Genomic DNA, 15,687 nt, shown 5'->3' with positions numbered 1-15,687 from the left:
TCTTGCATTCTATAATGTCTTCAAAAGATTATTTGAAAGCAATTAGCAAATATTAATGCATTAAGGTCTACTGAAACAACACTATTCATAGGCATGGGATTACCATTTGCAGACAGGTGAAAACAGCTACCAGATAAGTGAAGTGATCTGTATTTCATACAGTACATAGGACATATTTTCCTCTCCAGCCAAAATGTAGAGACTTCGTTTATATTACTGTACAACTCATACAGCAAAAAGATGGAGCACAGAAAATATAAGCCTGTAGCAAAGCTTTAGCTGCAGAACTTGTACCTTAAATTCCCAGCTGCACACTTGGCAGCTACTTCCCACTACTCTGGTGGAAAACCAATGCATAAGCTGGTTTAGAAAGAGGAACTTAAAATAAGCCCCTTACCTCTGTAATTTTAGCTTCATAATCCTGAGAAAGCTGAATACAGACATCTTCAGCCCTTGACTGACAGGCTTTCGCCACTTTCTCTTTCCATTTTGCTTCAGTAAGGGACCGCCAGGCTGCCCACACCCTCTTCATCAAAGCTGTTTGGAATTGTCTCTCTGCCAGTCTATTTGCATATGCCTTGAATAGTGAATATTACCAAGTTATATAAATATTTCTTGACTATTTAATGCTCTTTAAGGAGAGTATATGCGAGTGTTTCACAACATATTAAACAGACTACAGTTTATGCTCTCAGTTCGGCAATATTCAAACTAACAACATCACACACGGTCCTACAACTGCAGCAGCATATGCTTGGGCACTGAACAAGTTACCAGGAGGTAAACAAGGATATATTTACATTTAGCCACATACGGACATCCTATTTCTACCAGGAGAATTTCCATTCTGTTGGTAAAAACCAGACATCTACAAATGTTCATGCTGTTTCTGCTGGACCAAAATGGCAGTTCTAAGAGACAAAATAATTCAATTCCAACCAACTTTCACAGTTAGAAGTTGCTTCTGGAAGTTTCTCCTGGGAAAATTAATGTTTGTACACTTTACCATGGCTTCACTCTCCCTAGTTTCCAGGAGTCCCTGAGCCACAGGGAAAGGCTCCCATGCCTTCTAGAGATTGGAGTTACCCTGGTCTGAAGAAGGCAAAGGGAGCAGCTCCTCCTGCCCCTCTCAGAGTGGGAGGGGAGGGGAGCGAAGGGGCAGCTGCCATCTTCCCACTGTCAGCTCCTCAGGCACTGGGAGCCCTGAAGTGAGAAGTAGGTTTTGTCCCACTGCTCTGTCCACTCAGCTCCCGAGCAATGGGAAAAGCAGTGCAAGCCCCCTGCCTGCTTCTCTCACTTGAGACCCAGGTGCAAGAAGTGGGCAAAGGGGCTTTGCCCAACTGTTCCAGAGCTCCAGGAACAGGCAGAGGATTGGAGCAGCCCACGCTTTTCCCAGACTCGGATCACCCTGGTTTTGGGAAGGTCCAAGGAACAGGGGAAGACTGGGCAGTTGCAAGCTGAGAGCTTGTACTGCTCTCTCCCCCAGAATCACATCTAGCAGCAATTTTTTCCACCACTGGATGTAAGGACATTTGGGACCCTTTGAAAAGGGGAATTTCCAAAAGGCAGCAGCCAGTACATTCTAAACGTCAGGTGTGAATGAGCCAAGAATGATTCAAACGTAGCGAAACTGCTCCAATTTAAACAACGCTTCATCCAGAACCCTGGATGAACAGTTTCAAAAGGGTTCCAAATGTATGTGTCCAAACCCAAAAACCACATGTTCTGGATGTCTGTCTGGTTTTTTTTTTTTTTTTTAATACCTAGTTTTCTACATCTGGATGCTTACAAAAAAGCACTATTTTAAAGAAAATCTAATTCTGTTTAAAAACAACTGGTGCCCAACATATATATTTTTAAGTGGTAACAACAGATTCAGTAAGACTAAAACAAGCCAAAGAAAAGACAGAATAACAAAGAGATGTCCAAACCCAAGAGAGAGAACATGAAAACAGGGAATCATTTTTATTTTTGTTTCAGACTTATCCCCTATCCAACTAAGCGTTTCCAAGAACAAATGCACTACTATCAAAAAGCTTGAGAGCATCAATTCAATTTCTGTTATATGCATCAAAATATAAGAGTTGTCACTTCTTGTGATGGTAACAAAGAGTTGCAGTAACTCTGACCCTTTTGAGTTCAGAGGTTTATCTAATATTTTATGCACATACCTGCTGTCTGGTCTCAACATGCTGAATCCGCCACAGTGTAAATTTTCTCATTAACTCTATTCTTTCCTTTTGCTTCTCTATTGCCTGAGTCAAGTTAGTAATTACCTGCAAAACATATACTGACACTATTTGGACAGATGTTTTATGATTTTGTAGAATGGATTAAAGTTTACTGCATGCCTGAGTTATTTTAAATTTTAAATATATTTAACAGAAGCTTTGCACTATATCTTTTTCTTGTATGTCATGCAAAAGAATTTAAAGTTCAAACAAGGAAAAGCTCATTCAACATCAACATTCAAAGACCCTGTTGCACTCATGGAAATTTTCAGTGCAATTTTCATCAAAATGGTAAATCAAAGTGGTCATTATCCTCCTACATCTGCAAGCTTCTGTATCACAGTAACATTTAATTAAAGGGAAGCAGAGGCTCAGAGGAAGACGTAAACATTTACTTACAAAAACAGCACACTAAATCAGGAACAACTGTCATTTGTATTAAATGAGAGTCTGCCTGCATATGGCTCAGATTCCTACTGAGGTGTTCATAAAAAGTTCCTGAACTTCAGAAAGGATATACAAACTGTCTAGCCAAAAAATAATTGTCATGCTGAGAAGTTGCTAAAAACTAAATATAAAACTTAGGACTCTTATTTAAAAGATCTTATAAAGTAGAGCATCTTGTGGAGTGTCTGGTACAGACAAAAATTCTCCCCTCACGAGGCAACACTGTCTTCTAAATCAAGTATGATTTGAGGCCAGGAAGTTTAGAGTTTTAGTTCTGGATCTACTACCAACCTGATAGGTAGGCTTGGGTAATTCACTCAGACTCCACCAACTTTCAGTATTGGTGGTTCATAGATTCATCAGTTGGTTACTGTATATTCAATTGACCTGATTTTCAGACACAGTGAACATCCATAACTGAAATCAACAGGAGGACCAGAGATTCAGTAACTGAATATAAGACCTATGGATGTCACATGTTGGGCATCCTAAACTAGTGAGCACCTCTGGAAGCTTTTTGTTTAGCCAGCTTCTACAGTGCACATATTGACCTCAGTTACACCTCAGTAACCCTCCATATAACTGGGGGTAGAATTTGGCTCAGTGCTTTCATTTCCTCAAAATTATATTTCCCCATAATTACAACCGGTACACTACACTGGCCTACCACACAGAAAGATTCTAAGGATTAGTACTTTAAAATACATTTATACTTTCATTGCATGAACTAACTATTAATCATCTGTTACATGAATAGGATCTATGCTATTAGTATAGAAGTTGCTTTGTAATCAAAGCAGTTGCCTAGTACATTGTGCAGAATTCTTAAATCTCAATAAAACATGCTCTGCTGGTGATAATTTGCAGGCAATACTGTTTAAGAAGTCTATACCAATACACAAAATTGAGCTCAGTTTAAAATGTTAAAAAATACTAAAACTTGCAATAATAAAAGCCAATTTAAAATCTGTCAAGTAAGACCAATTCTTTAGCTTTTTAAGAATCGCTATCCATAGTATTGTATTACATGAAATCTACCTTGAATAAGCTACTCTGCTCACATGTCATAGCTAACTAACTTTTTTCAGTGTAAATACTGACTTTATATAAATTTACAAGACAATTTCATAACATATTTACAAGTTAATTAAAAAGGAAAACCACCAAATACTTTACTCATGTTTTATTTAACAGTATGTGGAGTATCAACTTGATTTTCTTGATGGAAGTATTGTCATAGCCTGCAAGATGCACAAAGCCACATACTACTTTTGTTATACAACTAGATAGTGGATGTGAACATAACAAAAAAGCCCACTTAAATTAATGAAACTACCTGAAGTCTAAGAGTTAATTCTGATAGGGAAAGAGTGGAAGCAGTAGGCTTTCTAGAGATCAGTCTTGGTAGACCAATGTGGCTTGTAATTCATTGCATCAAATATGCACTACTATAAGGAAGACACTCTCACCTATAATTTAGTCATAAAGTGGTACTGCCATTCTAATGAAGCCTAGTGATAAGCAGAATTAGATGAAGAAATGTGTTTGATTTGGTAGTGGGGAGAGGCATTAATAATGAATCATAATTTCTGATGACACTATTACCAGATGTGTTATGCAAATATGATCTTGTCATGTAATTGTTCTTAATGGAATCAAAAGCAGAGACTGAAATAATGATGGGCCTGAGTGTCCTGGGCAGGCAAACTGAATTGCACTGGCAAATACCAGATGTGTGTGCACAGCTGTAGCAACTGTTTGTTCATTATCACTATAACTGGGGCATGTCTAATGAATGCAGCAGGAGTATGTACTTTCACTCTTCCTGCACATGCTCTTTCAGGATTATAGTTCCAACACATTTTTCAAAGTAATCAGATTTAAAATCTTAATTTACTTAGGTATTCTTAAACACAGGTTTAAGATATTATCATATAGAAGAGGATTATGTTGGGAGTATGACTGAGGGAATTCTCTTTTTCCTACTACTTTTACATCTACCTGTATGCTAGTTAATTTCAGGACAGTTGGTATAAGTACTGCTAGAAAAATGTTACTTCTAAAAAGTATAGGCCTATTTCATTTTATAATCAGATTATGACCTTCCCCTCTCCCCCTCCAGAAGACTGTCTCTAAAAACTCTAAACAAACAAGACTTCTTCCCACTTGGAGATCCATCCAATCTGGACAAAATTTAAATTGGGACTTTTTAGAACAATATTGTTGTAAAGGATAATGTGATGGAGAATAACTTGTAATTATTAAATCCAGAAGAGTGCAGTTCTAATGAAAGATAAGCTACAAATAAAAGACAACATGTACTTTTTTCCTTTACTATTAGAAAATAAAAAGTTATGCAAGTGGTTTACAGAAAAGTAGTTGAATTCTATTATTTATAGATTTCTATCCTATGTAGCTTGTAATGTGTCATCTTTTCTGACTATATAATCTAACCTTATTGTTTACCTGCTTGCCTTACTGCTGCGATAGGAATTCCTGCAGTGAAAGTACAAACAAGGCTGGGTGGAAGGGAGAAGGTGGGGTGCAGAATTTCTTAATATAGAAGAATGGTAGTATAGGAAAACTGTTACCTCGTCTTTTCTGCCAATAGATATTTCATAAGTATGTAGCAGTTCTCTCAGGTTATCCATCTGATTATTCAGTTGTCTCACATGAGCAGCATGTTTCTCCCTCTCTTGTCTCATTTCCAGCTTGTGATGTTCAATAAAAGTAAGTTTCCATTTCTTCAGTTCAGTCAAAACATTTGTCTGGAACATATAAGGGATGGAACTAATGAAATGAGTAAAATTATATTATCTTTTAGGTCTTAGAATATGTGGCAGCTAATTCAGCATTTCACATGCAACTTATCTGTTCTTACAAGCACTGACACATTGAAATGGCCACTTGGAGGAATAAAACTGTCTTGTGGATGATTTCCTGCTTTTCTCCAAGATCTCTTAACATGTGAAGAGCAGAGCTTTTAGATGGTCGGCATCCAACCAGCATTCAGGCCATTAACTGTAACAATACCGAGTATGGATATATTACATGTCCCTAATTCTGTGATAAGAAGTCTGGATAACCTTAGAGCCTGACTGGGAGTTGTGCGGACATGTGCAGCAAGGCTATCAGCACAAATGTCTCAGCAAGTAGGAAGCTAGGAGAAAGAGTGGGAAATAGTGCCTTGACATAAGAAAATAATTCTCTTATAGACAATGTCACCATCCAGTCTGGCTCTAGTAAGGGTGCTAATGCTATCAGGAGAAATGACAAGGGTATTTCTTAAAAGACAAACATCAACACTAGAAGGGGGTTCTTCAACAGGTGCCAAGATTAGTGCTGTAGTTCCATTGGCTTTCTTGCTTTAGCTTTAGGTAACTTGCTACAGTTCTTCAAACTTTTAGGATCTCCACCGGACTTTGGGCCTTCTTTGTAAACAAGATGTGACATGTACTCCAAACTCCATTTGCTAGAGTGGTATTAGACCTCCAAGAGAGGTCTAACACTCTAACAGATTTAAAGTCTAATGGAGAGTTTAGGATTGTTTACCGCAGTGGTTCCCAACCTTTTTTATACTGTGTACTGGTAAGCTCACTTAAAGAATTTTGGCAAACTAGGTATCTAATTTACATATTTAAATTTAACTTACATAGTTAAATTAAATTTTTACATGGGGGAGGTGTTGCGAGGATCATATTGGGTTGGGGCACTGCAGCCGCAGGCACAGGGAGACCTGCAGGGGAGGGGGTTGTGCAGGTGGTGCCTTGGGGGATCCAGTTGGGGCTGCCCAGGAAAAGGGCTCTGCTGCCTTCCCTAGGAGCAAGCAGCAGAGCTACCTCCCTGCCCTCCTCCCTGGGCATTTTCCCACCTGCATTCCCCCTGCTCCCAGCAGGGCTGGCGGGTTCTGCCTAGCTTGATGCAGGCCCTGGTAACTGCTCCACGGGCGCGGCCATGGTGGCAGGAGCAAGACAGGGTGCATGAAGCTAGCTGCCTCCCTCCCAGGGCTGCCCTGCTGTGCCATGACCTGGCAGCTAACCCTTCATGGCCCGGTATCAGGCTGCAACCCAGTGATTAGGAACCTCTGGTCTACAAGTCAGTGCTTAGGACACTTGCATAGTATAGGCCTGTGTGAAGTGGCTAGCCTTCACTTCAGATTCAGATTTGGCTGATTTGGGGGCCAGTGATTCAATTCAGCAGCCAAATCTCTGAATCAGCCAAGCCAGGCCCATCCCCCGCCCCTCTCCCAGCACCGCAATGGCCGCTTCACCCACCCAAGTCCCCCAGCACTTGTTAACCCTCCCCCCCAGTGCTCACCAGGTGCTGCTGCTGCCCCCCATTGCATGGGGGGCTCTGCATGAGCCCCCTAACTCCTTCCTCACTCCCCCAGCCCCCCCACGGGTGCCCTGCCCAGGCCAGCTCTGGCCCTTTAAGAAAAAAAAGAAAAATTACAAAACCCCCAGACTCACTGTTCCTGCTGGCAGGGTGCAATCCCTGCTGCCCCACATTGCCCCATGTCATGTGGGGGGCTCTGCACAAGCCCCCAAAGCCCCGAGGCTGCTGCAGGAGCAGAGAGTCCAGGGGCTTTTCTCGGCTTTTTTTTTTTTCTTAAAGGGCCGGAGCTAGCCCAAGAGGGGCACCTATGGGGGGGGGCTGGGGGTCGGGGGACTTGTGTAGAGCCCCCTATGCAGTGTGGGGCAGTGAGAGACAGTGGGGATCGCCTCCCACCCGGCAGCATCTGGTGAGCAACAGAGCTTTTCTTTAAAGTACTGGGAGCTAGGGCAGGCAGGTGCAGCCATTGTGGGGGCTATGGGAGCGGGGGGTTGGGGATTAAAATCTTTCTGAAGATTTGGAGAGCTTTGAATCAATTCGGACCTTTAAACTGATCCCTTAATTCGATCCGGATTCGGCCACCAGGTAAGGGCAAATCTCCTCCAAATCGAATCACCAACTGAAGCTTTGCACAGCCCTAATGCATAGTCCTGATGGACAAGGCACTTTAGAACATTCCAAGTTCACACATGTGAGACCTACCTTATAGGGGCCTACATCCTCAGAAAAAAAAAAGAGTACCAGTTTCCCAGTGTATTCAGATTAAGTTTTCCCCTGTAATGGTACAAATTCCACATCAATAAACAGACACCCACATCACTTATAAGGTTTAATTTAGCACAGATTTGATACCTTAAGACTTCCACTCCAGAGATCAAGGATGCTTTCTATCTGGGTCACTTTTTCATCTGGAACAGTTAATTCTGTCACTGCAGTTTCATTGATCTCTCTTGGAGTAGATGAGGACCCTGGTGAAGAAATCTCTCCTGAATGAACTGGACAAAGTCCTTCCATGTCTGCCTGGGAAGATTCCTTCACTGGTGTTAAAATTACAAAACAGAAAACAAAAACAAACAAACAAGACAAAACAAAAAGTTAAAAGCTGATTCTCTGAAGGACCTAACTCATACATTAAGGATACAAGTCAGAAGTGGACACACAAAAGACCCATGTTGCCAGCAGCCTCCTTTTCCTGTGCATATAAACCCAATTCAAATGGATGCCTTGAAGGCAGTAGTGTAACTAGGGTCAGGAGGGCACCAACTTAGGAGGGGTGCCAGAATTTTGCCCCATTCCTGGAAAGTCTATCTCCCAACAGCAAAGACAGCCCCATGGCATTGCTCTTACAGCAGCAGTAACCCGTGCACAGACAGCCTGCTGCTGCTGCTCTAGGAGGAAGAGATGAGGTGGGTACAGTATGTAGTGGTGGCAGCAGCAACAACATAGCCAGGGGCTGTTTTGATGTTCTCAGCCTGAGTGACTCCTGCACCCTCCCTCAACCCTGCTCTCTTTCCTGCCATCTTTGTCCAGGGTGCAAACCCTCCTTGTTATGCCTCTCCTTGAAGAGATGTAGGCAGGCAGTTCTTTGAGTTGATGTTGTATCTTTTATTAGGCCAACTGAGTAGTTGGAAAAAAGTTCTTTGCAAGATTTCAGGTACAATCACCACCCTTCTTCAGGCATAGGGAGTCTCTGCTGAGTGACTGGAAACAACCCAAAACCCTTGAACGGACAAACGTTTTAAAAAACAGCATTCAGTTTTGCTCCAAGAAGGAACGAACTATGGTTCCAAAGTCAAAATATTGTTCCCCTGAAAGTCAGAAGCTTTCAAGGTTGCATATAGGTCCAACAATAGTGTTTATATACTAAGCACATTTGGTAGCCTTAAAAAACTATTTTTACAAGAAAATCAAACAAAAAAACCTCCTTTTGTTGAAAGTCACATAAAAAGTTATCTTAAACAGAGTTCTATATACACTTCACTCAGCATTTTCTGTATCATTTCCTAGGTTTCAAATATACCTGACATGCATTATAACCTCCTCATGACAGGCACCTTTATCTTGCATGTTTGTAATGCCTTTAAAGCTATTCCTCCAGTTATTTATCCACATAAACCACAATAAATAGCAAACAGATCTGATTTTCTCTGTGTTGGTTCTTCATCTGTGAAATGATACAAATATACTGTTTTCTCAGTCTTTGATTTTCTTGTCTATTTAAAACTTGGAAGTTCTTGAGGCAGGCTCTTGACTGTTTTGGTCAGTGTCTAACACAACACAGCCTGCCTCACACACACTTGGTGCCACTGAAATACAAATACATATTGAATTCAAAGGGATGAGGGCATGAACAGGGTATGAAATAGGATCAGACTTTACCCAATTCAGGAAAATGAAAAATATTTTTCATAAAGAGCATGTGTAAAATGGAACAGATCACTGAAGTGGATGTTTGGAAGCTGGACAAAGGTTTAGGGAATTCTGACAGCCTATCCACTAGTAGATTTCTGCTATATAAACATTACAGCTGAGATCAGCTTTGTTAAAAAAAACAGTCGTTCTTTATAAACAAGCAAGAGTAAACCTCAAACATTTAGTATTGAACTGTTATGTAGCTATGAGTATAAGCAACGTGATGTCTCATGTTACAGCTTGGTACAAGTTGAGTTGTGAAAGCTGGAGGATATCATCTGGATTCTACACATTCTGTTTACTAAGAGAATTTTTGCTACCACAAAATATACATGTAAAAATGTCTGATGATATAACACATAGGTAAAAAGAAACATACACTAGAGGGAAATACCATATTTACTAGACTATAAAACAATGCCCCAAAATTAGGATTTTATATACGGAAAATTTATACATTTGCTACAGTTTCCAGGCTCATAATCTAATTATTGGAGATTTGCTTTGAATTTGTCCCCCTCCCACTACAACAGCAGGGAAAATAAATGGGTTGGGTCAAGTGGACCCCTGTCCTTTGCCTCTCCCACCTTCTTCCCCCTGCAGCCTCTTCCCCTTCTTTACCAACAGACTCTCCCAGTAGGCTTGCACTGAGCACATGCAGGTGAGAAGCAAATTTGAAAACACTGACCTTGGAAGAAACATACCTGTAGGAATTTGCATATAGTACTCAGACTTCATTCATCCAGAAATGATGCATTTTACTTTGGAAACTGCTACAAGTTTTAGCACAGGTGCTCCATAAACACACTTTTAAGAAGCACCTTTGTACCTACTCATATATAGCACAAACTATTTTTTAAATTAAAGACATTTTTTGTGTTCTAAGCCAAATCAGTCAAATCAAGTCCAAATCTATGAGTCAGTCCAGACCCATAGTGGCCCTACAACTGGCAAACATCTTCCACCTCCACCAGGGCCGACAGATATTTCCAAAATCTTTTGGTGGGCATACTACATGCAAGCACAAACCTGGAGGCTTGGTGTTTGGATGCCCCCGAGTTTTGCTTGCCCTTAGCCGTAAGGCCCTCCATGGACCCAGATACATATGCATGATATTAGTCCAAAACCAAAAGGCTCATGATTTACCATATGGTTCACTGGTCTGGGCCCCAGCAGAGTCAATAGAAACTCAAACCATGGTGACCCCACAGCTCAGCCTGTGTGTGCACTCCAGGTACCCCCTCCCCAAAGGATCCATGTGCTAATTAGCCCCATCCCTTGTGAATGGAACAAGGTGTTCTTGTCATGGGTTCTGGGATCCTCCAAAAAATTATACGCAGATCAAACACAAGGCAACCTGGTCTGGCTCCACCTCACAGAAGGCAGGACCACACTAATCATATGTGACAGGCTGAGAGAAGGGCCAACAGAGGGACTCTGGGTGAACTGTTTGTTGTTTCATTAGGCGATGTTTGCGAGGCATTTAAGGCTGGTGAAGAAACAGGAATCATGGAAATGGGAAAGAAAGGAACAGTCCAGCTGTGGGAGTGAAGAGGAGGTTGAAATATGTGAAATGCAGTGGCTCATCATGGTTTAAAAAAATAGAGTTGGTGCTGAAGGGAACTGTGCTCAATGGGCACTACCATATATTGTGTTCAGATAGGCTGTCAATTAGGGTGATGACAGAAACTATGATGAATACAATGACAAGTGAAAGGACTAGGCAAACAGGTGGAGAAGTTGGGAAGGGGTGTGGGAAAGACACTGAGGTAGTCCTTTGTGCAATTATGATGGTTAAAAGGTGACAGTGAAGGGTATGCAGGCATGTAGGCATGGTTTTTGTAACAGGACTAAGAGTGGTCTAACTGTAAAGGTGTTTTTGGATTATCAAGTGAACCACAGCAGTCACAAGACAGGTTGGTAGAAGTATAGATTAAATATAAATATAAATGATACTTCTACCAACCTGTTTTGTGACTGCTGTGGTTCACTTAAATTACATACAGTAAAAGCTTTGTTATCCGGTACCCATGGGGAATGGGGGGTGCCGGATAACAAAACATGCTGGTTAACTGAGTGGCCTGAACAGGAGTCTTTGCCTGTTTGGGCTGCTGCTTCTCCCGCTGTGTCTGGGGCACCGCCGCCCCTCCCACGGCATTGCCAACCCTCCTGTGGCACTGCCAACCCCCCCGCAGGCCCTGAGGGACAGGGATGTGGGCCCTGCACAGCCTGCTATGCCCTGGGCAGTGGGGGCTCAGCAGCACAGGCTGCTTTGCCCCAAGCTGTGGGGGGGCTCGGAGAAACCAGAAGTGCCATGGTGGGCACTTCCAGTTTCGCTTTACTTTACGAGCCAGCAGGCCGGTTAATAGAACATGCCTGCTTGTAAGGTGCCAGTTAATGGAGCTTTTACTGTATATATAATTTTGCAAAAAGAAAAGAAAAAAAAAAATCAGTATGTTTCTCCAGTATGGGCCACGTGTTTTATAGTTATGCTCAGTGTTGGTTGCATTTAAATCAACTTCATAGTTGGTTTCCATTGCTGAGCACATGCTGCTTTTGGCATCAGTTTAATGATAAGCAATTTATTTAATGAGGTTTCCATATTTTCAAATATAAGACAAGGGGCTTCCCCCCTCTGCTGACTGGGGGGAACCTCCTCTTGTATTTAAGTAAATATGTCAAATAGTTAGTGCTAATCATTTCTTATTGGAGAAGGGGAAGTTAACAGCTCAAAGATCCATTCATATGGCAACTGCAGGGGGAAAAAAACAGACCTTCCCAAATAAGGCACCCAGGATATACAAAGGGATAGAGGATGGAATTACCAGTAATATTTGTCTTGAATCCTGTGTTCACTTGATCCATGACATTTTCTGGTGGACCACTTATAGGGCTGGGAGCCAGGAAATCTGTATTCAGGGTACCCAAGGCAGTAAAGGAAGTTGTCAGGTTTACAGCGATTACAGGAAAGAATGTTAGGATTCCTGACAAGGGGGATAAGAATAGGTGGGGACAGTAAGGCTGCCTACCCAGTATTTCTGTATGAGCATATGGGCAGACCTGAAATTACCTCACTTCATTTCTTCAAGCTACAAGAATCCGACTCTGCAAAGCCAGGTTGCAATTCCTTCCAAGTCTCCTGAGACAGTGCACCTGCACACCACTCTTTACCTCAGGTTGGGCTCAGGGGTTTAGTTGAGCACTTAATATCTCTGCACCGGGTTCTGAGTTCAGATGTGCAAGTTTAACAGAAGGTTAGACTGCTTTAATCCCAATTTATACCAGTATAAATGAGATTAAATATCTTCCATGTTTCAGGGGTGTAGGTTGTAGCTGTGTTGGTCTAAGGACATAGATTGATTGAGTTGGTCTAGTAAAAGATATTGGATTTATCCAAAGAACCTTGTCTGCCTATAAATAAGATTAGGATTTGGCTCTCCATCCATGTTTCTCCATGTAAAAAAAATATGTCTGCCCACTGGAGGAATTTGAAGATTACGTCTGTATAGGATTCTGAGGGTTGATGGGAGGCAAAGAGAAAGGTGGGACAGGAAGGTACTGGAGATCTTATGTTCACAAGCACTCTGGCAGCATAGATCCAGTTGAGTACCTTGTTATTGTTTTTAATTTATGAAGCTGGCATTTATAAATTTTCTCTGGAACATAATAGGTCAAAATGAGTGCCAAAACTAAAGAGCTGACATCTCCACGTTGTTGGATGAGTCACTACTCTACATCTCTGCTACACATAATTTATTACTCCCAACTCATAAGTTTTTAGATTTAGTTAACTGAACAGGAAATTAAATTTAGATTTTAAATTTGAAAACCATCTGGACATTGGATTTAAACAGCACTTTTTTTTTTTCTTTCCTTGACAAAGTTTTTAGTAAAAATATTGTTTATTGTTAGATTCACTGCATCAAAGAAAAAGTTACTAGTAACTGGCAATCTACAAAAACACTATGCTATGTCAGTAGAGTCCATCTTGAATGCTATTGCTTCTCTTCCACGTGCCTCAAAACTATTTAAAAAGCAGTGACCCCCTCCCCATACCCCACAAACCAGGCTGTGTTCTAGAAGGCATTATGTACTAATAGCAATTCCAACTGTCTTCATTTTAAAGCCTAGATGAATGAATTCAGCATAGTGCAGAGACACCCAGGACACCTTTAAAATCAGTCCCTGAGCTATCTGGGGCAGAAGGGAGCTCAGCACACACTAGTTTATCCTGCCAAGAAGCAAGGGAAATTAGCCTGTACTCAGTTCAGAGCTCCCATCAGTATCTTCACACTACACTACATTCTGAGTGTAGACCTATGCTAATACTGAATACAGAACAGGTATGCATTAGGCTTTACATACAGTTAAAATAAAAGTTGGGGCCCTGCTTTGAAGATTTTATTTTCCTAACTGAACAGGTAATGATCAAACGAGAGCAAAGCAGAATGGAGTAAAAATGTCAGAAATCCCCTAATAGGATATTAAATATAGTTAATAATTTTAGGAGAACCTATTTAAGTAATCAGTTAAGGACTATCTTCTCTAAATAAACCTCTTATCTAACACGAAAATCAGATATGGCAAAGGGTTTTTTTTGTTTGTTTTGATTTTTTTTGCAATATATTTTACTGGACCAAGAATTGGCTACAAAACACCCTTGTGTCTCATACATTTCCTGGACAATCCCAGCTATCACAGTGCTCAAAGCCTACTATTATCAGCACAGCAATATTGAGTTTTGGCTTGTCTATCCTTCAGCTCTTAAAATGCCAGTGTACAGCTGCCTGGCTTTGTTTGTTATATCTAGGGACCTCCTTAAACTGCAGTTTCACAATTTTCACAGAATCACTGAAAAAAGGCGTTTGCCATGATTTTAAATTGCCTGAAAAATAAAGCTTACCAAAATACAAAAAAAACCTTGTGACCCCTGCAGTGATAGAGCATGTGGTTTGAGAGAGAGCTACTAAGAGGCTGAGCTAGCGATGTAGGCTCAGTGAAGTCGCAAATCAGGAAAGCAAATGGGTTTCAGAGCCATCGTTTAAGAAGCCACATGCAACGCTACAGCAATGCTGCTATCTGAAGTTGAGTGATTAGTCTTTTGGCCTATCAGCAGCACAAAGCAGGGCTGCTGGGGCCCCTTGGCCAATCTGCAGCGAGGGAGAGCTCACTGTGAAAAGACTGTGAAATTGGCTCCGCATGCAGGAAATGGCCCGTGAAAATACCTTCATCTTGCCGCAGTTTGGGTTGGTCCCTAATTATATCCACATTCTAACTTTCTTGTTTGAAACAAGAATAGATGAACACTATTTTGGAATCACCCTGAATAACTGTTACTGCCAAGGACATCATGCCTTTTACCATATTTCAGAGTATAACTGCCCCTTGAGATGTGAAGGGAAATCTTGAAACAACCTTCAACATGTCATAAATAGACATTTAAAGGAAACCCCTGAAAGTGGTTGTGAATCATCTGGCATTGAATTTCTGTTGCACAGTTCATTGTAGTCAGGAGGCATGATGCATAGTAATTACTGTTGCCACAGACTCAACTGTAGCACCCTATGCATCAATAGTAGCTTTCAGGGAGGTTCATACTGTTAGTTAATCACAGGTCAGTGCATTTAGTTCTTATTTAGAGTCCACTAGGACTTTGTCCAGAGGAAAGCTGTGGCTTTGTGCCAGATTTTTAAAGGTGATCTTGGTAATTAGCTACTCCAATTTGCAGATTAGCTGAAAAATAGCTCTTCCTTCCAAAGAGATCTCGTTTGTCTCCTTCTCCAGGATTTTGAAGTTTGCTTGCCAACTCTGTCCTGCATAGTAGTAACTACTGGAGACCTTAGAGTTGGATACAAATAGAAATACTCAAATCCCACAGAAGGAACTTAGTATTTCTATTATCTTCCCCCTCCTCCAGTTGTTAATATTCATGCCAATGTTTGCCAGAATGGTTGGGCAGGAAAACAGATTTTCATTCACAGAAACTGCAGATATTTCAGGCAAATAATTTAAGAATGTATTCAGTTTGCAGTTCCTCTGATACAGGTTTCCCTCATTTTATACAGGTTCTGTACATGCAAATTTGCTCTTACACAATGACCCTTTTATACCAATTTTTTTATATCCGAGGTAAATTCACTCTTATGCCAGGCCCTTCTCCCCCAGGAGCCACAGGGGAGAGCTCCGTCTCCCTCCACAACTAAGGAGGACTCTGGGACCTCCCGCTCTGCCCAGTCAGGGGCATGGACCAAGGTGGTCAAGGGCC

General features: G+C 41.3%; 1 protein-coding gene across 1 annotated transcript in view; it reads right to left on the bottom strand.

Moving 5' to 3' along the window:
- The window catches only part of POC5 (POC5 centriolar protein), a 54,993-nt gene that overhangs the window by 12,122 nt on the left and 27,184 nt on the right, over positions 1-15,687 (bottom strand). Inside the window, exons 4-7 of the mRNA XM_019532226.1 lie at positions 7,863-8,047; positions 5,270-5,446; positions 2,172-2,276; positions 398-577 (exon numbers count right to left, since the gene is read on the bottom strand). Of these exons, the coding sequence (XP_019387771.1) occupies positions 398-577; positions 2,172-2,276; positions 5,270-5,446; positions 7,863-8,047 (647 nt within the window). The remainder of the gene's footprint in view (positions 1-397; positions 578-2,171; positions 2,277-5,269; positions 5,447-7,862; positions 8,048-15,687) is intronic.

Source organism: Crocodylus porosus, unplaced genomic scaffold (assembly GCF_001723895.1).
Source record: "Crocodylus porosus isolate Cpor-Errol unplaced genomic scaffold, CroPor_comp1, whole genome shotgun sequence".
Taxonomy (NCBI): Eukaryota; Metazoa; Chordata; order Crocodylia; family Crocodylidae; genus Crocodylus; species Crocodylus porosus.
Note: the sequence above shows the minus strand (reverse complement) of the source record. Positions and strands in the feature narration are given on the sequence as shown.